The 25,449-nt window shown below is 42.2% G+C and overlaps 1 protein-coding gene across 1 annotated transcript in view; it reads left to right on the top strand.

Annotated features, from left to right (window-relative positions):
• TSPAN2 (tetraspanin 2) overlaps positions 1 to 25,449 on the top strand; it is a 57,955-nt gene that overhangs the window by 24,670 nt on the left and 7,836 nt on the right. Inside the window, exons 3-6 of the mRNA XM_064588589.1 lie at positions 3,387 to 3,484; positions 5,251 to 5,325; positions 6,610 to 6,708; positions 7,933 to 8,004. Of these exons, the coding sequence (XP_064444659.1) occupies positions 3,387 to 3,484; positions 5,251 to 5,325; positions 6,610 to 6,708; positions 7,933 to 8,004 (344 nt within the window). The remainder of the gene's footprint in view (positions 1 to 3,386; positions 3,485 to 5,250; positions 5,326 to 6,609; positions 6,709 to 7,932; positions 8,005 to 25,449) is intronic.

Here is a 25,449-nt window from a genome sequence, read left to right on the forward strand (position 1 = left end):
ATGACTCCGTGACTCATACATGTTAAGCTCCATACAACAGTACTCAATAACGATAGCTGTTATTTACATAGAGCTCAAGTCTTTACCTTCCCCATAAGCTAAGTCCCGTCCCGTATTCTAGATACATATAAATTATGTGCACCCAGGGCAAGCTGGGAGGGAGGGAGAGTTGCCCAGAGGCAGAGAAAAAACATTCTTAGATGACAAATGGTCATTAGCCGGGTCTGTAAAACTGTCCGTGGCCAGAAAGCCACGGAAATTGATGACCATGCCACTCTTCAGTCCCATAAAGGGGGGAGCCATTTTTTCCCCCCAAACCAATTGATTACATTTATTTACATATCACAAAGAAAGGTAGAGAACTTGAGCATTCAGTGTGGACTATGTTCTTGGTGACTTACATACATTATCTTTTTAAATTCTTACAACCATATAAAGTAGGTATTTTTTCAGAAGAAACAGAAATGTGGAGATGAAGAAACTTAACCAAGGGCACACAACTAATGAGTGACAGAAGTAGATCACAAGATCTGACTCCAAAAACCATGTCCTTTTCATCTCAACACACTGCTTCTGGTAAATTCAATAAGCCGTCAGCTTAAAGACCAGCGAAAGGAGATGGAAAACTATAGCAGCTAACACTGTTGGGAGCTAGAGAGATGCAATCTGCAACAAATTATGGAAATTAAATATATATATATATAATGTATATTATTATGTGTATGTATATTACTTGTATATGAAACAGGACAAAATTCCTGAACCATTTCTGGTAGAGGATGTGCCTTAACTTGTTTCAGAATGAATTGCTCCCAAGACATTCTGAATCCAAAGTGGGGAGTCCTTTTAAAATGAGTTGATACAGACAAGGCTTTTTGGTTGCTGGGGAAAGGCCTCAGGAATTGGAGCTGCTGGGTCAGTTCCAGGGTGTGTTTGCTCTGAGTTCTAGGATTCTGGTAGCCTAAGAATGGCCTACTATACAAATAAGCAGATTTTCTTGGGGTGGGGGTGGGGTCATTATTCTAGAAAGACAAGGATTGTTGCCCGAGGGTTGAGTGAGCTTGTGTGCAGCTCGGGGAACAACTGTGTCCTCCGCAGGCCCCACGCCTATGTCCACCGCACCCCAGCCTCCCCAGGAGCAGCCCTCTTTCCTGTGTTCCAGACTCCCAGGAACCGTTCTCAGGGTGTGCAGCCATGCGCTCATCTGCCTGACCCTGAGAGAGCGCCACCCTGTGGCGGCTCGCTGGGGGTCTGTGGGGATGTATTCCTAGCATGTATCTCTCAGCAAAGATGGGCAATGGCAGACCGCCAGGCTGATCAAGAATTCTGTCTTGCGCTGGGCATATTCTAGGTCGGGTGAATAGGGTTAGTTGGTGGACTTAAGTAAACAGAGAAAGACAAATATGAGAACCCGCAAAAGCACCAAATGGAAAAGAGCAGGGCCAGGGCAGGTCGCGGTGAATTCCCCTGTGGCCGGAGCCCAGGCTCGAGAAAGATCCGGGTGGGCCCGGGCCCTAGGCTGTAACTCTGAGCAGAATCTGTAGAGGGAAATCAAGGTAATAAGGCCGCCCGTGAGTGAGACATTTAGTGAGGGGGACTGAGTAAGGTGAGGGTGTCCCCCTGCCTGCAGCCTGTTGGGACAGGACTGGAATCGGGTCTCCAGGCCTGACCCCCAGAAGCAAAACAGAAATGGAACCCTTGCCTCGCCTAACAGGCTTGTTCGAGAAGCCAGTGAAATGATGAAAATGAAGGAGCTTTGAAAAAGAAAATGTTTAAGACAATAAGGTGTTGAGGCAGGGCTAAAAACAATAGCCCTGTTTTTAATAGGGTGTCATTTCTCGCGTGACCACATCCATTCCCCACGAAATCCTGCTTTTGGTGGAGAGGAAAGGGGAGGAGGGGGCCGAGCCGGCAGAGCAGGACTGCAGACGCTGCAGGGCTTCCCGGCCCCCGGAGGCCCTGAGAACAGTCTGGGTGGTACCGGACGTGCAGCACCCCGTCTGTGTCAGGCACCCGACAGATCTGCCCACAAACCACCGGCAGCACCCCAGAGGGCCCCCCCGAGGCACCCCGCCGGCGGGTGGGCTCAGGCTTCGCCCCCAGCGGTGGATCGCCCGGCTCCCCACCCTTTCAGAGAATGGGAGGGGTTTCCAGGTGACTCATATGAATACAATGCAAAAAATAAAATAGGGACAATTACATTATTCTAAGCAAGTCAAGGACCAGCCTCACATTGTGTTCTAACTTATCTCCGGATCAGAAAAGGAAGTAAGAAAGGGCTTGGCTTTATTTCTCTCAGAACAAGAACATTTCTGTCCTTTGCTTTCTCCGAGAGAACACCGGTTCCTAGGAAGTCGTAGTAACTTGAGTAGTAAGGGAAATGAGCGCCCGCGGGGAGGCGGGGCAGGGCAGGCTAATGGTGATGGGATGGCTTAGGAGGCGGATGGGTATTTTTATCCCAGCTCTATGACCGGGGGCAAATCGCTTAACCTTTGGGGGCCTAGTTTCTCTAGAAAATGGATATAATAACGGTGCCTTGCCTCACGAAGATCCAATTAATAAATCTGCGCCAGTTGCCGTGCCCAGAAAACAAGCCCTTCATAAATGTAGCTAATATTGTATTCGTACGAGTATTTGGTGTGTGTTACCTTGTCGCCTCCTCTCCTTGGCTGTTTTCTTGGAACATTGCAACCTCCCGTGTGCCCGGCGTACCTGGTGATGCCCTCTAAAGTGTGTGATTCTCACAAAACTTTTCGGCCTTATTGCTGTCTCCTCTCCCCCCCCCCCACACCCCCCCTAACTAGAGCCTCTCTCTTCTGTCCCATGGTGTCCCAGCTTCCCCATCTGGGCAGACCATCAGCCCTTTGTCCTCCCGGTCTCTCCTATGATGGCGACAGCCATTAATTCCTGAGTGCCATGAGAGCCCAAGGGGCTCCTAAGGAGGTGTGGACTTGTGTCCTGGCTCTGGCACTGATCCTGACCGCCCCTGGGCTCAACGGCATCACTTTTCCGCAAATGATAGTAACAGCCACTTGACAGGGGCGGTAGAGATCTGGAAGGTAAAGTGCAGGGCATGGGGGTGGCGTGTGGAGGTGATTAAGAGCATGCGCTGTGGGACTCGGACAGCCGAGGTTTCCAATCCTTGTGGCTCAAGTGATGGTGAGGAGGTCCCTTCACCTCCGTAAGTACCAGCTTTCTCTGTTCCCTGGGGATAACCGTAGCCCCTGCCTCTCAGGATCCCTGCGCAGGGCCCGGCAGGTGCATGCAACAGGTGTTACCCATTACATTACCCGCAGCGGACGGGACACCCGGCCGAGGCGGCCCCCTGGAGCGGCCGGGGAGCCCGCCGGCTGAGGGTCAGCGACTCCTCTGACTCTTCCCCGCAGGGCTGTATGTGCTGGTTGGAGCAGGGGCCCTGATGATGGCTGTGGGCTTCTTCGGGTGCTGCGGAGCCATGCGGGAGTCGCAGTGTGTGCTCGGATCTGTAAGTGGGGCGTCGGGGGAGGGAACTGGTCTGAAGCGGGCCCCCAGATCTGGCCTCCAGCGCCAGCTCCTGGGGCCCGCTGAGACCTTGGCACTCACTCCCTCCTCCCTGAGTCTCCGTTTCTCCATCTCTTGCTTAAGAATAATATTATCTTTGTCCCTGCCTCATATGGAAAGTATGAAAAATATGAGGTCATTAGCGTGAAGATGTTTGGGGAGGAAAAGTGCCTAATAATTGTAAGGGATAATTATGATTGCTCTTTCAAAATTATTTCACAGTGAGGGAGGCAGCTAAGGTTCCTATAGTCAGGGAAGTGCTGTTAACTATAAGAAAAGAATTGCTGTTTGAGATCAGTAACTTCACCAAACATTCCTCTTGTAGTTTATTTTATTAAGCAGCCTCTGTCCTGAAAGAAAGAGAGAGAGAGAAAGAAAGAAAGAAAGAGGAAAGGAAAAGAAAAAAAGAATGAATTTTAGTTACTACTATACATCCAATACCAGAGTGACCTGAGGGAGACAAGGAGAAGGAAGAGGGGCTGGAAGAGAGAATGATTTTGTCTGTCTCCACGAGGGGTCTAGAAACAGCAATTTTAGGGGGGCAGTCTCTCCTTACTTGTTGCAATCTTTGACTTTTAACTGTGGCTGATGCTTCTGATCTCTTGCTGAGTAAAATATCTAATTCATCTCCTCAGTCCTCCATTCTTCCTGTCTTTCCCCTGTTGCTGAGCATCCCTGTCATTTATCACTGAACACAGAGCAGACCCAAGAGACCAGAAGAGAAATCTGTCCAGGAGGACAGCCCTCACTGCCACTCCCACTCCCCAGAGAAGCCTCACAGCCCACACAGTCTGGGCCCCTTCTTCCCCAAGCCCAGGCCCCACCAGTTGCTCCCTATGTCCTGGCCTTGTTTTATATCTTTATGGAATCTCTTTGGTTCATCAAGAATTCATTGAGCACCTAGGTGCGAGGCACTGTTTTAAGTGGTGGGATTTCTTTATCACTACCTGAAATTATCTAACTCACTTTTTTATTGCTTTACTCATTTATCATACTTCCCATTTTCTTTTTTTTTTTTTTACTATTATGTTCAGTTAGCCAACATATAGTACATCATTAGTTTTTGATGTAGTGTTCAACGATTCATTAGTTGCGTGTAACACCCAGTGCTCATCACAACACGTGCCCTCCTGAATACCCATCACCTGGCTACCCCATGCCCCCCACCCCCCTCTGAAACCCTCAGTTTGTTTCCTGGCGTCTAGAGTCTCTCATGGTTTGTCTCTCTCTCTGATTTCTTCCCCTTCAGTTTTCCCTCCCTTCCCCTGGGGTCCTCCGCGCTATTCCTTATGTTCCACATATGAGTGAAACCATATGATAATTGTCTTTCTCTGCTTGACTTATTTCACTTAGCATAATCCCCTCCATGTCAATGCAAATGGTACATATTCTTCCCATTTTTCTAATAGGAGGTCCGTGATAGCAGAGATGTGGGTGGGGATCATATCTTATTCACCGCTGTATACCCAGGGCCAAGGACAGTGCCTGGTGCAGAGTAGATACTTAATGATAATTGCCGAATGAATTAATGAGCAAGTGAATGAATGAACAAACTACAGGGGAATGGAGGTAGATGCTTCCTACCAGATCAATGCAAACTAATAAGCTCGCCTAATGTTGTTTTTTTTCCAAATGAAACTAGCATTAAAGAGGCCAAATAAATTGAAAAGGTATTGAGTTAATGAAGTGAGTATATTCTCTTCTCTACAGTTCTTCACCTGCCTACTGGTGATATTTGCTGCTGAAGTAACCACTGGAGTATTTGCTTTTATAGGCAAGGATGTAGTAAGTAGAAATTACAATTTCTTTTTACAATGGTTAAAGGCTTTCTTTGCAGCAAAGGCTATGAGAATATTACACCCACAATGATATTGGAAAACTAACCCCCAAGATAATCGTTTACACATAACTTTTTAACCTAGAAGTATTATGCAGACCTGTGCATATTGTATGTATAAGTGTGCATACATTTACTTGCACACATTTTTCTGAGGAGATAGTTCATAGCTTTCATTAAATCTATAAAAGAGTCTATGATTTCTTTTAAAGGATCTCTAGTTTAAGATGATCCCATTTGTAATGGGGAAGTGGGTAGATTGCACACATGAGAAAGAGGGATGGAGAGGAACATGCATTTTCATCCCTTGTTAGACTATCATTTGTCCATAGGGCTTGGCCTGAAAAGAGGTCACGTCATCCTCAAAGACTAAAGCCCGACCTGCTGTGTATTGGTGAAACCAGTTTATTTAAATTGGTGTTCAAACTACAGGTGTCCAAAATAGGTTATCAAGAGAACCCACAGAGGAAATGGCCTTTTCAGAAGGGACACACTGTGTTAAGACACTCTGTGGGAAAGCAGGGCATGAAAAGGAGGAAGAATGGAATCTTAAGTTTACTGTATTTCACATAAATTCATGTGCTATCAGTATAGTGTTTATGAACTTTAGATTTCTTTTAAAAATGGTAAATATGTAGAATAAATAAATATCACCTCCTTTGGAATATTTCTAAAGTAACTGGTTCTATCTTTTGGTTGGAGGAATTGGATCTTAGGACCTTTTGAAATGCTATGGATGTCAGATCACCTGCCTTTATACCAGAAAAAGCATTCCCTAAGTTCATATTATATTTGTATGCTGAACCAATTTTCCTTGGTCATGAATATTTTTCAAACCATGTCATGAATAGACATGAGTACTTTTAACCAGTAGGGTACCAAAAAGGCGTAAGTCACCACTCTGGCTATACATCAGAATCTCCTGGGTAGGCCCAGGAGTCTGGGGGCTGATGGATGCTGATGTCCATTCAGGTTTGAGAACCTCCACTCTGAGAAATCTTTCTAGTCTATGAAAGTTATTCTTGGTTAGTCTATCCTTCCATCTCCAAAAGTATCCGAGAAACTCCAGAGTCTGTAATCTGTCCCATATTTGGAGAATTGTCTTAAAATACAGCTAAACATAGGGAAAGGCTGTATTTTCCAAGGGTAAGGAAGAGGGGTTTTCCTTGATGAAATGAGAATGTTTGAAACTTCCCACTCACTGTCCCCTTGGTTTCCTGATATTTTTTCAGGCTATACGACATGTTCAGACCATGTATGAAGAGGCTTATAATGATTACCTGAGAGACAGGGAAAGGGGGAACGGGACTCTCATTACCTTCCACTCAACAGTAAGTAACTTTACTTCTTCCTTAAAATCATATCTTCTAAAGAGCATTCATTAGCCAGCTTCTCTCCCATCACCTGGATCAGGGTAAATTTGGTGAAATGAAGCCTTAGCCCTATATTTCAGCCCTCACGGGAGCCACAGTTGACAGTCTGTGTAGAACCTAGAAGAGGAAGAGGCCTAGCACAGAGGGTTCACAAGAGGAAGTCAAGAAATGTGCCCCAGAGAGACAAAAGAGCACAAATAAGAACACCCAGAAAGCAGCCCAAATAAATACCAAGGTCTCTCAAAAGGTGGCCTAGTGGTGTAACAGAAACAACCACGACCTTCAAGTCGGACAAGCTCAGTTCTAGCTGCAGCCCTGCCACTGAGCAGCTTCGTGACCTTGAGCAAGTTCCTTGTCTCCCTGATAATCATTCAGCTCCCCATTTGTAAAATGAAAGGGCATGGACACAGCCATGCTCCCTTTATCCTGGAACGTTCCATGGGACTGTGCTTTCAGTGCAGTGCTGACGGCTGCACACAATTAACCAAGGAGGGCACACAGAGGAGATGGGCCAGGCCAGAGTCTTAAGCCCTGCGATATGGAGAAGTAGCTATGAACTCCTGTGCCAAGTGCTATCAGGTAGCGCCATTCTTGTTCATCACGGGAATGTCCTGGAAGGTGCAAACCATTTCTCCTTCTCAGCCTCAACTGCCTCCCGGGACATCAAGCAGCACACACTCTCCTTTGTCCTGGAAGGGCCAGCCATAAGGCAGGCTATGTGTTCGCTGGCCAGCCTTCAGGCCCTGACCTGTCAGCCTCCAGGGTTTATTTACTGTGGTCACTTCTCCTCTCCATCCCAGACTGTCCCCAGTTAATGAGCCCTTCCTGAAGCTCATAAAACTTTAGCTACTCAGCAGGTTAAATTACCCCCAGGCTGAAAAAAAAAAAAAAGAACCTAAAGACCGAATTCCTGTCTAAAAAACAGCAATTTACACAGACACCGTCAACTGCCTTCTCGCTTTGTTTGGGTTGCCTTGAGTCACTTCCCGTCGGAAAACTCAGAAAACTTTACAGAAGTCCTTTTCTTGTTTTGCTAGCACGATTATGTGAGTCTTCACTGTCTTTCTAGAAAGGGCAGTTTGGGTTGCAGTGACTGGGCCCCCCGGGGCCTCAGCAGTGACGCCCAGACATGTAGCTCCCACTTCTCCCTCCTGTGCCCTAAAAACTCTTCTCTGACTCTAGTTTCAGTGCTGTGGAAAAGAAAGCTCTGAACAGGTCCAACCCACATGCCCAAAGGAGCTTCTAGGGCCCAAGGTAAGCTTCTCTACCAGGGTCCCTATCCCACCTGTCATGGAAGATGGTTCTAGCCCATGGGGTGATGGGTGTGACTCTAGGAGGCCCTCTCCCGGGGACTTCTGTGCCTCAGCTCTATTCTATGTAAACTAAGTGAAGCACGCCAAGTCCCAGTGTCCTGGTACCCTGGGAAACGATGGTATGCTGACTTGCCCATAATGGGGCAAATGCTGTGGCATTAATTAAACTTGCCAGGGCCAGGGGTGTGCACCCTGAGAATGTTGCCCCACTCCTCTCCGTGGAAGTCACTGATAAATGCTTCACTTATTAAGTGCTTTGTGGCAGGCACCATGCCAGGGTCTGAAAACTCTCAGCTGAAGAACATGGCCCTTGCGTCCGTGGCCTCGCAGACTAGTCAGGGGAGAAGGTGCTCTGCCTGGTCTGTACAGAGTGCAGTGGACACAGTGGTATTAGGAAAGCTTCACAGAGGCTGGAATCCTTGAGCTGCATTTTGATAAGGGAAGGTCATCCCAGGGCCAGAAAGCAGCGGGAACGGAGGTGTGGCAGAATGGAACTCCAGGAAAATAGGGACTCCAGAGGGGATGGTGAGGGACGTGTTTGGGGAGGTAGACAAAGGCATGATTTTACACCTGGAAGGTTGGGACAGGTGTTGCTTTTAGCAGAGGATTAACATAGTCAGTATTGTATCATAGAAACAGTACTCAGGCTGCCGGATGCGACAGATAGAATAGAAGGTTGGAGAGTGATGGAGGGAGGCTGCTTCAGTGACACTTGTGGTCACCCTGGTAGGAGAGGATGAGGAGCTAATGCAAGTGACAAGCAGTAGGAAGTGAGAGGAAGCAGCAGATTCCAAAATGTTCAGGGTGGAATCCACAGGCCTCTTGCATGTGAGTGGGGAGTGGGAGGGAGGAAGGTAAGACTTCAGACTTCTGCTTGGGCAGAATGGGTGGGTAGAGGCTCTGCTCCCCGTGAGAGGTGAATATAGGGAAAGGAGCAGATCCTGGGGCAGTTTTGGTCAAGTTTGCCCTTTACGTGCCTGTGGGACTTACATGTAATCCGAGCTAAAGATAGGTGTAGGGATCCCAGCATAGTGGTGGTAGCTGAAGCCATAGCAGTAGAAGGGAGCCTCCAGGGAGGTTGTGTAGAGTAAGGAAGAGGTGGGCTGGAAACCCTGTCATTTAAGGGGTAAGCAGAGGACAAGAAACCAGAAGACTGTGAAGGAGGAATCGGACTGGGGAGAGTCCAAAGACAGTGGCGTCTGGGAAGTGAAGGAGGAGAGTTTGTCCATAGAGTCCAATGCTGGGAAGAAGACAAAGAAATGAAGGCCGGAAATAATGTGTTGGGTTTGGTCTTAGGAATCGTTAATGGTGTTTGCTATGCAGTTCCAGTGAAGGGATTGGGGAAAGCACAGATACAATGTGGGAAATAAGGGGGGGAGATATGAGAATGTGGGGAGAGTGCCATGGATGCTCTAAGCATGCAGCTGTGAAGGGACTGATGAAACCTTAGCTCCAGCTTGTGTCATGAGTCATGCATTGAAAACTTATTGACTCCCTGTGAGTTGGATGGCATGAATAAGGCACAGCCAGGGCCCTCAGAGTTCTCACCATCTGCTGGACAGACCAGCCAGGGAGCCAGCACCACCACACAATGGTGCATGAGTTAGGCTGCATGAGAGGGGGCACCACACACTCAACAGGGCATGCGATTTGAAGGCTTGCAGGAGGCCCTTCTGATGTGATTCGTTTTTGTTGTTGTTCAAGTATCTTAACATACAGCGTTAAATTCGTTTCAGGTGTGTAACGATTCAGTACTTCTGTACATTATTCTGTGCTCATCACAAGTACACTCTTTAATCCCCTTTATCTATTTCACCCAATCGCCCACCCACTTCCCCTCTGGCAACCACCAGTTTGTTCTCTGTATTTAAGGGTCTGTTTTTTGTCTTTTTTTTTTTTTTTCTTTCTTTGCTCATCTGTTTTGTTTCTTAATTTGCACATATGAGTGAAAGCATATGGTATTTGTCTTTCTCTGACTGTGTTTCTCTATTTCACTTAGCATTATACCCTCTAGGCCCATCCATGTTGTAACATAACATAATAAAATAAAATTTAAAAAAATAAATAAATATATAGGCATTCAAAGGCTGTAGAGGTGAGAGACTTTTGTTTCCTTGCTGATAAGGAAGTAACAAAAATAATTTCTTTTTTATGTAAGACTATTAAAATTGAGAAAATGATCTAAAAAATGGTCAGATTTCGTTCTTTTATATGGCTGAGTAATATTCCATTGTGTATATATACTATTTCTTTATCCATTTGTCTATTGATGGACATTTGGGTTGCTTCCATATCTTCACTATTATAAATAATGCTGCAATGAACATAGGGGTGCCATATATCTTTTCAAATTAGTGTTTTTCTTTGGGTAAATGCCCAATTGTGAAGTTGATGGCTCATATGGTATTTCTATTTTTAATATTTTGAGGAACTTCCATACTGTTCTCCACAGTGGCTGCACCAGCTTGCATTCCCACCAGCAGTGCACGAGGATTCCTTTTTCTCCACATCCTCATCAACACTTGTTTCTTGTGTTTTGATTTTATCCATTCTGACAGGTGTAAGGTGATATTTCATTGTGGTTTTGATTTGCATTTCCCTCATGATGAGTGATGTCGAACATCTCTTCATGTGTGTCTGTTGGTCATCTGGATGTCTTTGGAGAAATGCCTATTCAAGTCCTCTGCCCATTTTTTAATTGGGTTATTTGGTTTTTTGGTGTTGAGTTCTACAAGTTCTTTAGGTAGTTTGGATATTAATGCCTTATCAGATATACCATTTGTAAATGTCTTCTCCCATTTATAGGTTGTCTTTTTGTTTTGTTGATTATTTCCTTTGCTGTGCAGAAGCTTTTTAGTTTGATTAGTCCTAATAGTTTAATTTTGCTTTTGTTTCCCATACCTCAAGAGACATATCTAGAAAAATGTTTCTACAGCCAATGTCAAAGAGATTACTGCTCATGTTTTCTTCTAGGAATTTTATTTTTTCAGGTCTCACATTTAGGTCTTGAATACATTTTGAGTTTATTTTTGTGTATGATGTAAAAAAGTAGTCCAGTTTTCCCAGCACCATTTGTTGAAGAGACTATCTTTTTCCCACTGTGTATTCTTGCCTCCTTTGTCATAGATTAGTTGGCCATAAAAGCGTGGGTTTATTTTTGGACTCTATTCTGTTCCATTGATCTGTGTGTCTTTTTTTGTGCCAGTGCCATACTGTTTTGATGATTGCAGCTTTGTAGGGTATCTTGAAATCTGGGATTGATTTTATCCAGCTTTGTTCTTATTACTCAAGATTGCTTTGGCTATTTGGGACCTTTTGTGGTTCCATAGAAATGGGATTATTTGTTCTCATTCTGTGAAAAATATTGTTGGTATTTTGATAGGGATTGCATTAAAGGTGTAGATTGCTTTGGGTAGTATGGACATTTTAGCAATATTTGTTCTTCCAGTCTATGAGCATGGAATGTCTTTGTGTCATCTTCAATTTCTTTCATCAGTGTTTTATAGCTTTCAGAGTACAGATCTTTCACCTCCTTGGCTAGGTTTATTCCTAAGTATTTTATTATTTTGAGTGCAATGGTAAATAGAATTATTTTCTTAATTTCTAATTCTGCTACTTCATTATTAGTGTATAGAAATGGAACAGATTTCTGTATATTGATTTTGTATCCTGTGACCTTTCTGAACTCATTTATCTATTCTAGTAGTTTCTCAGTGGAGTCTTTAGGATGCTCTATGTGTGGTATCATGTCATCTGCAAATAGTGACAGTTTGATTTCACCCTTACCAGTTTGGATGCCTTTTCTTTTTGCTGTGGCTAGAATTTCCAGTACTATGTTGAATAGAAGTGGTGAGAGTGGGAAAAAAGAAAAAAATGGTAAGAGTGGATATCCTTATCTTGTTCCTGATCTTAGAGGAAAAGCTCTGTTTTTTACCCTTAAGTATAATTTCAGCTGTGGACTTGTCATATATGGCCTTTATTATGTTGATGCGTGTTCCCTCTAAACCTACTTTGCTGAGGGTTTTTATCATGAATGGATGTTGTACCTTGTTTAATTCTTTTTCTCCATCTATTGAGGTGATCATATGGTAAAACCTTTCTCTTATTGATGTGATGTGTCAAGTTGATTGAATTGTGAATACTGAACTAACCTTGCATACTAAGAATAAATCCCACTGGATCATGGTGAATGATTTTTTTTAATGTATTGTTGGATTTGGTTTGTTAGTATTTTGTTGAGGATTTTTGCATCTTTTTCAACAGAAACGTTGGCTTATAGTTCTCTTATTTTGTAGTGTCTCTGTCTGGTTTTGGTATCAGGGTAATGCTGACCTCATAGAATAAATTTGGAAGCTTTCCTTCCTCTTCTGTTTTTTGGAATAATTTGAGAATAGGTGTTAACTCAGGGAGCCTGGGTGAAACAGTCAATTAAACATCTGACTCTTGATTTCGGCTCAGGTCATGATCTCAGGGTCCTATGATCAAGCCCCACATCAGGCTTAGTGCTGAGCATGGAGCCTACTTAAGAGTCTCTCTTTCTCTCTCCCTCTGCCTCTCCCCTCACTCTCATGGGCTCTCTTTCTCTCTCACTTCAAAAGAAAAGAAAAGAAAAAAGAAGGAAGGAAGGAAGGAAGGAAGGAAAGAAGGGAGGAAGGGAGGAAGAAAGGAAGAAAATACTAAAAAAAAGGATAGGTGTTAACTCTTCTTTAAACAAGTGGTGGAATTCACCTGAGATGCCATCTGGTCCTGTACTTTTGTTCGTTGGGAATTTTTAAGTTACTGATTCAATTTCATTGCTAGTATTCAGTCTGTTCAAATTTTTCATTTCTTCCTGATTCAGTTGTGGGAGGTTACATGTTTCTAGGAACTTATCCATTTCTTCTAAGTGTCCAATTTGTTGGCATAAAATTTTTCGTATTCTCTTATAATCTTTCGTGTTTCTGTGATGTCGGTTGTTTTTTCTTCTCCTTTGTTTCTGATTTTATTTATTTGAGTTCTGCTCTTCCTTTTTTGATGAGTCTGGCTAAAGGTTTATCAATTTTATTGATCTTTTCCAAGAACCAGCTCCTGTTTTCATTGATCTGTTCTACTGTCTTTTTAGTTTCTATTTCATTTATTTCTGCTCTAATGTTTATTATTTCCTTCCTTCCACTGGCTTTGGGCCTGGTTTGTTTTCTTTTTTCTAGCTCCTTTTGTGTAAGTGTAGGTTGTTTGAGATTTTTCCTGCTTCTTGAGGTAGGCATGTATTGCTATAATCTTTGCTCTTAGAACAGCTTTTGCTGCATCACAAGGATTTTGGAATGCTGTATAATCATTTTCGTTTGTCTCCATGTATTTTTTAATTTTCTCTTTGATTTCTTGGTTGACTCACTCCTTGTTTACTAGCATGTTATTTAGCCTTCATATATTTGTGTTCTTTCCAGATTTTTTCTTGTGATTGATTTCTAGTTTCATACTATTGTGGTCAGAAAATATGTATGATATGATTTCAATCTTTTTTAATTTATTGAGATGTGTTTTGTGGCCTAACATGTGACCTGTTCTGGAGAATGTTCCGTATACACTTGAAAAGAATGCATATTCTATTCTTATTGGATAGAATGTTCTAAATATATTTGTTAGATCCATCTGGTCCAATGTATCATTCACAGCCACTGTTTCCTTGTTGATTTTTTGCCTAGATGATCTATCCATTGATGTAAGTAGGGTGTTAAAGTCCCCTACTATTATTGTAGACTACCAATTTCTTCCTTTATGTGTGTTAATAGTTGCTTTATGTATTTGGGTGCGTAGATATTTACAAGTGTTATATCCTCTTGTTGGGTTGTTCCCTTTATCATCATGTAATGTCTTTCCTTTGTCTCTTATTATAGTCTTTGTTTTAAAGTCTATTTTGTCCAATATAAGTATTGCTACCCCAGCTTTTTTTTTTTTTTGCTTCCATTTGCATGGTAAAGGTTTTTCTACCCCTTCACTTTCAATCTGTATGTGTCTTTAAGTCTGAAGTGAGTCTATTTTAGGCAGCATGTAGATTGGCCTTGTTTTTTTATCCATCCAGTCACCCTGTGTCTTTTGATTGGAGCATTTAGTTCATTTACATTCAAAGCCATTATTGATAGGTATGTACTTACTGCCATTTTCTTACTTGTTTTACTGTTATTTTGTAGTTCATCTCTGTTCTTTTTTCCTTTTTTCTCTCTTCCCTTGTGATTTGCTGGCTTTCTTTCATAATTTGCTTGGATTCCTTTCTCTTTATTTTTTGGATATTATTACAGGTTTTTTATTTGTGGTTACCATTAAGCTCATATACAACGTCTTATGCATATAGCAATCTATCTTAAGCTGGTGGTCACTTAAGTTTGAACCCATTCTAAAAGCACTAAATTTTTACTCCCCCTTCTCCACATTTTATTTATATGATGTCACACTTTACATTATTTTATTTTGTGAATTCTTTGACTGATTTTTATAGACATAATTAATTTTACTGCATTTGTGCTTTAATCTCTGTACTGTTTTTATAAGTGATTAATCTACTACTTTTGTTATGTTTGTATTTGCCTGTGAAATCTTTGCCTTTCATAATTTTCTTACTCCTGTTTATGGCCTTCTCATTTCACTTAAAGAACTCCCTTTAATGTTCCTTGTAAGTCTGGTTTAGTGGTGATGAATTCCTTTAACTTTTGTTTATCTGGAAAACTCTTTATCTCTCCTTCTATTCTGAATGATAGCCTTGCTGGCTAGAGTATTCTTGGTTGCAGGTTTTTTCCTTTCAGCACTTTGAATTTTTCATGCCACTCCCCTCTGGCCTGCAGATTCTCTGCTAAAAAATCAGCTGGTAGTCTTATGGGGTTTCGTTTTTATGTAACTGTTTACTTTTCTCTTGCTGCTTTTAAAATTCTCTATCACTATTTTTTGCCATTTTAATTATTATGTGTCTTGGTGTGTATCTCCATGGGTTCGTCTTGTTAGAGGCTTTCTGTGCTGCCTGGACCTGTTTCTTTCCCCAGATTAGGGAAGTTTTCAGCTATTATTTCTTCAAATAAATGTTCTGCCCATTTTCTCTCTTCTTCTTCTTTGGTATTTTTATAATGTGAATTTTATTATGCTTGATGATGTCACTGAATTCCCTTAAACTATTCTCATTTTTTATGGTTCTTTTTTTTTCTTTTTGCTGTTCATCATGGTTGCTTTCCATTACCCTGTTTTCCAGCTCCCTGATCCATTTTTCTGTTTCCTCTAATCTATTGATTCCCACTACTGTATTTTTAATTTTGGTTATTGAGTTCTTCATCTTTGATTGGTCCTTTTTTATATTTTCTCTTTGTTGAAGATCTCAGTGAGATTCCCCACTCTTTTCTCAAGTCCAGTGAATATAACCATTGCTCTGAATTCTTTATCAGGAATATTGCTTATCTCCATTTCATTTAGTTCTTTTGTTGTGTTTTTGTCCTGTTCTTTTATTTAGAACATTTTCTCCTAATGTTGTCTAACTCTCTGTGTTTGTATCTATGTATTAGGAAAGTCAGTTATGTCTCTTGACCTTGAAAGTAGTGGCCTATGAGGAAGAGGTCCTGTGGTACCCTGCAGTGCAATGTCCCCTGTTCACCAGGGCCAGGAGCTTCAGGGGTGTCTTCTATGTGGGTTGCATAGGCCCTACTGTTCTAGCTAAGCCTTGTTTATCTTCAGTCCAGACAATTGCAGTGGCCCACTTTGCCTATGGTGGGCAGGGTTTGGTCCTTGTGCTGTTACAGGGTTAATCTGGGGCCACAGTGGGCTTATTGTTGGGCAGTGTCAGCAGTCAAATAGATGTCTGCCCTCATCCCATCTACTGGGGCTGTGGTCACACCAAACTGCAGGGCACTATCTCTGCCTTGTCCCCTGAGAGGCTTTCATTGGTGGGTGGGGCCTATAGTCAGACCAGATGTCTGTTCCCAATCCATCTGCTGATGCTGCAGTGACTGTGAACTGCCGGGCTCTCCTCCTGTGAGGTCCTAAAGAGGTTTTTGTCGGTGGGCAGAGCCAATAATGAGATCAGATGTCTGCCCCCAGTCTGTCTGCTGCAGATGCACTGATTGGCAGGGCTCTCTCTCTAAACTGCCAATTATAAGGTTTGGCTACTCAGACTACAGTTGAAATGGTGTGTATGGTTATCTTCCCCTCTTCCCAGGGCAGGAGTCACTTTGGAGTAGTGGAGTCCCTGCCTGGGCTGATTGCAAGTTGAGATATGGCAGGAGCCATTCTGGAGAGACTCCTGCCAAGTGGGGCTGGTTGGATGGGGTGGACCCAGATCCACAGGAGAACACAGAGGCAGGCAGTGTTAGCAAGCTAGGTGGCAAGTGTTCTCACTGGTTCCTGTAGGTATCTAGGTATCTAGGCTGGGGAGCAGGGGGAGAGAAATGGTGCCCACCAGGTCTTTTGTTCTTGGAAAAGTCTCCTAAAGGTCCCTGCCCTTCCAGCACACGTTCTGAGATGTAAATAAATCTCCCTCCCATACACCCCAGGTACCTTTCAACTGCTGCTTCTATGCTCTATCTCAGTAGGCCTGTTTGTTATGCTGGCTCTTTAAGAATAGTGACTCAGTTTCCTATCGCCCTCTGGCTCTCCCAGAGCAGAGCATGCTGATTTTTAAAGTTCCTGGTGTTAAGCCCCACTGATTGTAAAAACTCTCAAAGTTAAGCCCCTCTGGTTTTCAAAGCCAAATGTTATAGGGACTTATCTTCCCAGTGCCAGTGCCCTGTGCCTGGGATGCCTGGGATGGGGTCTGTCTCTCTCCTTTCTCCATGCTTGTGGTGCCCCTCCTGTTTGTGGTTAATCTACCCAGGGGTTTGTTTCCCAACTGCATCTCTGCCCTCCCTACCCTTTTCTTTTTCATTTTTTTTTTTAAGATTTTATTTATTTATTTGAGAGAGAGAATGAGAGAGAGAGAGAGAGAGAGCACATGAGAGGGGGGTGGGTCAGAGGGAGAAGCAGACTCCCTGCTGAGCAGGGAGCCCGATGTGGGACTTGATCCCAGGACTCCAGGATCATGACCTGAGCCGAAGGCAGTCGCTTAACCAACTGAGCTACCCAGGCGCCCCTCCCTACCCTTTTCAATGTAGCCTCCTCTCTATGATTAACCATGGAAAGTCTGTCCTGCTAGTCTTCAGGTTTTCTGAGTTGGTTGCGTGGATGTAGCTTTTATCGAGGTGTGCCCATGGGAGGAGGTGAGCTTAGGATCATCCTACTCTGCCATCTTTCCAGAAGTCCTCTCCCCTGATGTGATTCTTAGGATGAGTTTTAAAGGATGAATTGGAGTTTAGCAGACAAAAGAGAAGGGTAGAAGGTATAGGATAAAGGCATGGAAGCAAAAAAAGGTAGTTGTATCCAGAAAAGTGCCCGCAGTGGGGAGTGAGTGCCTGTGGATATGAGTTCTTCAAGGACGAGGGGCCTGTTCTTGAAGGGCCTTGAATATTCTTGTGAACCCCAAAGTCTAAATTTCATGCAGTATGCTTGGGAAAGAATCTGGGATGGGATTTGCATTTTCCTGAGTTTGCTGTAGTAGCAGTTTGGAGGATTGATGGAAAATGAATAATCTGGAGCCAAGGAGACCAGTTGGGAAGGCTGTTATCTCACTGTCAGCCAAGAGATGTTAACTGGTAACGAGCTGGACTGAGCACCAGGAATGGAGAGAAGGCCGTTTAGAAAGTAAAATCTACAGGACCTGATCACCAGACCAGTTAGATATGAAAGAAGAGGGATAGATACCAGCTGGATAGATGGTATCATTTATTGAGCTGAGGAATAGAGAAAAAGGAACAAATTTTGGAGAAAAGAAAGTGAGTTCAGTGCTTAACATGGTAATTTTGAGGAGCCAGTGGAACTTCCAACTGGAAATGTCCAATAGACAGCCAGAAAATCTAGCTTGCAGATCAGGCGAGAGGTTTGGGTGTCAGTACCTTGTGGGAAACTTAAAGCTGCAGATAAGAATTTGATCCATTAGGTTTGGAAGAAAGAAGGGCAAGGATAGAACTCTAGGGAACAAGAACATTTAAGGATGGGGAGAGGAAGAGCTGCCAAATAAAGAAAGTAGAAAAAATAGACACACATGTTAGAAGACACATGGTCGGGGGAGGGAATGATCACTGGGGTCAGGTGCTGCCACGGAGGTCAGCTCAACATTTATCAATACCTATCTTATGCCTGGCACTGCAAATACAAAGATGAATGATACAAAGTCCCTCCTCTCAAGGAACTTGGCAGTTTAACAGGAAAGATAAGCACAGAAATGAATAAAGGGCAGGAACAGAAGTATGCACAGAGTGTACAAGTGCTATGAAAACACAACGGGTTACTTAGTGAGGCCAGAGACGGGACAGATCAGGGGAAAGCTGACTGGAGCAAAGATGTCTCCGCTAACTCTTCAGGTGTGAGAAGTAACTATGGAAGCATTAGACAGGAGAGGGGAGGGGGAGATCTGTCTGCAGAGGAAATAGCATAAGCAATGGCACAGAAGCAGAAAATATGATGGTTTGTGTAGGGAACTAAAAGTCCAAGGAGGTTCAGTAAGATAACTACTGAAATGTTGATAGGATTGAGCATTTTAAAAAGGTGCCTTGATGTCGGGCAGAGTGAGGACAGAGCCCATGCTGCATGAAATGAGATATAAGGAATAGGGGTGCCCTTTCAAGTAGTCTTGGGGCAAAGGACAGGAAAAGAGAATTCAGAAAAGATGAAATCGAAATTACCATTAAACACATAAAAATGTAAGCAATTAATAGCAATGTTTTAAAAAATTGCAAATTAAAGAGCTGTCATTGTTTAACCTATGAAATTGGCCGGGGTTTTTTTCTTTTTTTTTTTTTTAAAGATTTTATTTATTTATTTGAGAGAGAGAGAATGAGAGAGAGCGAGTACATGAGAGGGGGGAGGGTCAGAGGGAGAAGCAGACTCCCCGCCGAGCAGGGAGCCCAATGCGGGACTCTATCCAGGGACTCCAGGATCATGACCTGAGCCGAAGGCAGTCACTTAACCAACTGAGCCACCCAGGCGCCCCTGGGTTTTTTTTCTTATTAATTATATATGATGTTGGCAAAATTTATATAAAACAAGCACTTTCAGAGAAATTGGTACAAAATGTTTAGAGGTCATTATGACTGTAAAATTCATGAGTTAAGAGAGCTTCTAAGATGGCAGAGTAGGAGGACTCTGACCTCACCATATTTACAGGTAGATATCACCCACATCCAAGTCAGTAAACTGGAAAGCAATCCAAAGACTGAAAAAACAAACTTCACAACTAAATATAGAGAAGCTGCATCTGAAGGGTTAGGAAGGTCAGAAAGGCAGAGGGAGGCTGCCTGCAGAAGGGAGGGAGCTGCACATGCAGAGAGGACAGAGAAGTGGACTCTTGCACCAGGGAGCTCACACAGGGAAGACTATTCCCCTTAAAATTTGGCTTTAAAAACCAGAGAGGCTGAATTCCGTGAGTTTGTAACACCTGTGGGACTTAGAGCCTGGAGCTTGAAGAGTCAGCTGACTCAGCACTGGGCAAGCTGGGAGGGTGAGAGATAGCTGGGTCACCACCCTTAGAGAGCAGCCTCTATGGAGAGGCAACATGAAAATAGCAGTTTCCACAGTGCCAGGGGCAAACAGGAGACAGATCTGTTCATACTGATTTCAGAGCATATTGGGTGACTTCGAAAACAAAGGAGCTGGCAAGTGTCATTTCCCTCCACCATCCTCCAGCATAAACGTGGGAAGCAGGACTGGGCAGATACTTGCTACCTAACCTGCTAGCAGTGCACCATGACCACGAGATCTCCTGAGGACTTGCCCACTCCACGCCTGCTAACCTTGGCCCTGGGCTCAGGACAAATTCTGTTAAAGCTGCCCACACACCTGCTCAGCCTCTGAGTGCCCAGCTGCTGCACCATGCCCAGCTGAGTACCCTAGCCACCGTCACGTGCTAAGTCACAGCTACATACCAAGCCCAGCCTCATACCGCTGGCTGCCCTGGCACATAGCCCCCAGCTACCACAGTGCTTTGGGGGTCCAGCATAGGACTAGTGACCCAACGCAAATTTTGCTAACATTGCCACCCTGCTCCCAAGTTCCCTGGAAGGCATGTCCACTCAGAGCTGGCCTCCCTGGGTCCCAAACGCCACAGAGAGCAAGCACAACACACCAACAAGCAGAAAGTCAGTGCAGACAATTGCATGGAAAGGAAAAGTGACTCAGACACAATAACGGCATAAGCAACACACATAGGATACTCTCCTGAAGTGTCAGGACGTCTTTTTTATAAAAGAGCAGTTTCAAGAACAGAAGACACAGCTGACTTTCTTGACACACAGAAACAGACACAGAGAGGCAGACAAAATGGGGAGACAGAAATTTATCCCAAACAAAATAACAGGACAAGGCCACATCCAGAGATCTAAGCAAAACAGATAAAAGTAACATACCTGATGGCATATTTAAAGCAGTGATCATAAGGATACTCAGTGGACTTGAGAAAAGAGTGGAAGACCTGAGTGAGACCCTTAGCACAGAGATAAGGAATAACATAGCAGAAATAAAGGGCTCAATAAACAAAATGAGAAACATGCTTGATGGAATGAACAGCAGGATGAAAGAAGCAGAGGAATGAATTAGTGACCTAGAAGACAGAGTAATGGAAAGTAATGGAAAGCTGAACAAAAGACAGAGAAAAGAATTATGCAAAATGATAATAGACTCAGGGAACTGAATGACTCCATCAAACATAATAGCATTCCTATAATAGGAGTCCTAGAAGAAGAAGAGAGAAAAAGGGCAGAAAATTCATTTGAAGAAATAATAGCAGAAAACTTCCCTAATCTGGGGAAGGAAACAGATATCTAGAGCTAAGAGACACAGACAATTCCCATCAAAATCAACAAAAGCAGATCCACACCAAGACATATTGTAATTAAACTGGCAAAATATAGCGACAAAGAAAAAAATTTTAAAGCAAGACAAAAGAAGTCAGTACAAGGGAAAACCCATAGACTAGCAGGAGATTTTCCAGCAGAAACTTCCCAAGCCAGAAGAGAATGCCATGAAATATTCTGAGTGCTGAATGGGAAGGATCTTCAGCCAAGAACACTCTATGTAGGAAGAATACTCTATCATTTAGAATAAGAGAGAGAAGGAGTTTCCCAGGCAAAAAACAAAACAAAATAAAACAAAAAACAACAGAGGAGTTAATGACCACTAAACCAGCTCTGCAAGAAATAGTAAAGGGGACTCTTTGAGTGATAAAGAGAGACCAAAAGTGACAGCATGAAGTAGAATATACAAAAAGAATAAAAATGAATATTTCTGTAAAAAATCAGTCCAGGAACTCACACAAAAAGGATATAAAATATAATAATATAACAACATATAAAAATATGGGGAGGAGACGAAAAAACAATCAGTTCAAACTTAAACAACCATCAATTTAATAGAGACTGCTATATGCAGAAGAGGTTGTATACAAACCTAATGGTAACCGTATATCAAAAACCACATGTGCAAAGAATAAAGAGGAAGCCAAATATATCACTAAAGAAAATCAGCAACCATAAAAGAAAGACAAGAAAGTTTCAGAGAAAATCTTCACAAACAACCACAAAACAAATAATAAAATGACAATAAATACACATCTATAAATAATTATTTTGAATGTAAATAGACTAAGTGCTCCAATCAAAAGACACAGGGTGACGACAGAATGTATTAAAAAAACAAGACCCATCTATATGCTGCCTATAAGAGACTCATTTTAGACCTAAAGACATATGCAGATTGAAAGTGAGGGGACAGGGAAATGTCTATCATACAATGGAGGTCAAAAGAAAGCTGGGATAGCAATACTTAAATTGGACAAACTAGATTTTAAACCCAAGACTATAATAAGAGGTGAATAAGGGCATTATATCATAATATAGAGGACAATCCAACAAGAAGATATAACAATTGTAAATATTTATGCTTCCAACAAGGGAACACTTAAATACATAAAACAGTTAATAAAAAACATAAAGGAACAAGAAAAGCATGTCCACTCTCACCACTTTTATTCAAAATAGTACTGGAAGTCCTAGCCACAGCAATCAGACAACAAGAAATAAAAGGCATCCAAATCGGGTGCCTGGGTGGCTCAGTTGGTTAAGTGACTGCCTTCGGCTCAGGTCATGATCCTGGAGTCCCTGGATGGAGTCCCGCATCGGGCTCCCTGCTTGGCGGAGAGTCTGCTTCTCCCTCTGACCCTAACCCCTCTCATATGCTCTCTCTCATTCTCTCTCTCTCAAATAAATAAATAAAATCTTAAAAAAAAAGGCATCCAAATCAGTAAGAAGTAAAACATTCATTATTTGCAAACAACATGATACTATATATAGAAAAACCTTAAAGTCTCCACCAAAAAAACTGCTAGAACTGATAAACAAATTCAATAAAGTCTCAGGATACAAAATCAGTGTACAGAAATCTGTTGCATTTCTACACACCAATAATGAAGCAGCAGAAAGAGAAATTAAGAAAACAATCCCATTTATAATTGCACCCAAAATAACAAGATACCTAGAAATAAACCTAACCAAAGAGGTGAAAAACCTGCACAAAAACAGACACATAGATCAATAGAACAGAATAAGGAATCCAGAAATAAACCCACAACCCAAAGGCCAATTAATCTTCAACAAAACAGGAAAGAATATCCAATGGGAAAAAGTCTCTTCAACAACTGGTGTTAGGAAAACTGGACAGCAATATGCAAAAGAATGAAACTGGACCACTTACTTAAACCATACACAAAAATAAACTCAAAATGTATTAAAGACCTAAATGTGAGACATGAAACTATAAAAAATCCTAGAAGAGAGCACAGGCAGCTTTGCTTTTGTTTTCCGTGCCTCAAGAGACATATCTGGAAATATGTTGCTATGGCCAACTTGAGGCATGGAAAACAAAAGCAAAAATAAACTATTGGGACATCATCAAAATAAAAAGTTTCTGCACAGCAAAGGAAACAATCAACAAAACTAAAAGGCAACCTACAGAATGGGAGAAGATATTTGCAAGTGACATATCTGATAAAGGGTTAGTATCCAAAATATATAAAGAACTTACAAAACTCAACACCCAAAAAAACCAAATAATCCAATTAAAAAATAGGTAGAAGACATGAACAGACATTTCTCCAAAGAAGATATACGGATGGTCAACAGGCACATGAAAAAATGCTCAACATCACTTATCATGAGGGGAATGCAAGTCAAAACTACAATGAGATACCACCTCACACCTCTCAGAATGGCTAAAATAAACAACACAAGAAAGAACAGGTGTTGGTGAGGATGTGAAGAAAAAGGAACCCTCATGCACTGTTGGTGTGAATGCAAACTTGTGCAGCCACTATGGAAAACATTATGGAAGCTCCTCACATAGTTAAAAATAGAACTACCTTATGATCTAGCAATCGCACTACTGGGTATTAACCCAGAGAAAACAAGAACACTAATTCAAAGTGATACATGCACCCCGATGTTTATAGCAGCATTATCAACAAAAGCCAAAATATGAAAGTAGCGCAAGTGTCCATCGACTGAGGAATGGATACAGAGGATATTATGTGTATACACACACACACACACACACTGGAATATCATTCAACCATTAAAAAATGAAATCTTCCCATTTGCAATGACATAGATGGAGCTGGAGAGTATAATGCTAAGCGAAAGAAGTCAGAGAAAGACAAATACCATATGATTTTATTCATATGTGAAATTTAAGAAACAAAACAAAAGAGCAAAAGGGGGAAAAAAAGAGACAAACCAAGAAACAGACTCTTAACTATAGAGAACAAACTGATGATTACCAGAGAGAAGGGGATGGGGGGATGGGTTCAATAGGTAATGGGATTAAGGAGTGCACTTGTGATGAGCATAGGGTAATGTATGGCACTGTTAATTACTATATTATACACCTGAAACTAATATTAAACACTGTATGTTAAGTAACTGGAATTAAAATTTAAAAAGAAATTTAAAAAGACTAGTGAGTTAAGTATGTTCATGCCCTCTGATTCAGAAATTCCACTCCTCAATTTATTTTAAGGAAAAGAAATCAGAGATATGGTATCATTGCAGTGTTTTTCATAAGAATAAAATACTGAATAGGCCATTAATATGTAACAATAGGGGATTGTCTAAATTATATACTATCATATGATTGTTTTACAACCATTAAAAGCCACTATTTCAAAGAATTTTTAAAGAAAGTAATTTTGAAGTCATAGTTTTAAGTCTAAAAAGCACATAGTTGGATATAAAGAACGAATTAAGTGTGTGTTTGTGTTTAAGAATACACCAGGGGCACCTGCGTGGTTCAGTCAGTTGAGCATCTGACTTCAGCTCAGGTCATGGTCTCAATGTCCTGGGATGAGCCCCACATCGAGCTCCATGCTCAGCAGGGAGTCAGCTTGCCCCTCTCCCTCTCCTTCCCCCCTGCTCATGCTCTCTCTCACTCTCTCTCAAATAAGTAAATAAAATCTTTAAAAAAAAAAAAAAAAGAATATACCAATAGGGGTGGCTGGCTGGCTCAGTTGGTAGAGCATGAACTCCTGATCTCTGGGTTGTAAATTCAAGCCCCACGTTGGGTGTAGAGATTACTTCAGAAAAATAAAATCTTAAAAAAAAAGAAAGAAAGAAAAAGAATACACCAACAGTGTTAGTGATTATCTTTAGTGTAAGAATGCAAATATGTCTTATTTTCTTTTTTTTAATCTGCAGTAGTTCCCCCTTATCTGTAGGGGATATGCTGCAAGACCCCAGTTGGTGGCTGAAACACAAATAGTACCAAACCCCAAATATACTGTCTTTTTTCCTATATATCCATACCTATGATAAACTTTAACTCATAAATTAGGCACCGTAAGACATGAACAGTAACTAATAATAAAATAAAACAAGCATAATCACATACTGTCATAAAAGTTATATGAACATGATCTCTTTCTCACTCAAAATATCTTGCCATACCGTACCTACCCTTGTTCTTGTGATGATGCAAGATGATAAAATGATGAGATTACTAGGTCATTGGGCTACTAACGACCTAACAATATGTTAGGGGGATCATCTGCTTCCAGACCCGTGGTTCATCATGGGTAACAAACTGCAAAAGCAAAACCGCAGATAAGGGGGGGAACTACTGAATTTCCCAAATTTCAACAGTAAACACATATTTCTTCTACAGTGAAGGAAACCAATACATGTTAGTTTTTTCACAAAAAGCTGGGTGTGAAAGCAAGGGGGGATATGGGCAGAGGTAGAGGAGGACAATAGTAGAGGGTACTGTTTTAGACTGAAGAACACGGGCATGGCATTATACGATG

Source organism: Mirounga angustirostris, unplaced genomic scaffold, assembly GCF_029215605.1.
Source record: "Mirounga angustirostris isolate CCGP_5_RB_7025 unplaced genomic scaffold, mMirAng1.0.hap1 SCAF_4, whole genome shotgun sequence".
NCBI lineage: Eukaryota > Metazoa > Chordata > Mammalia > Carnivora > Phocidae > Mirounga > Mirounga angustirostris.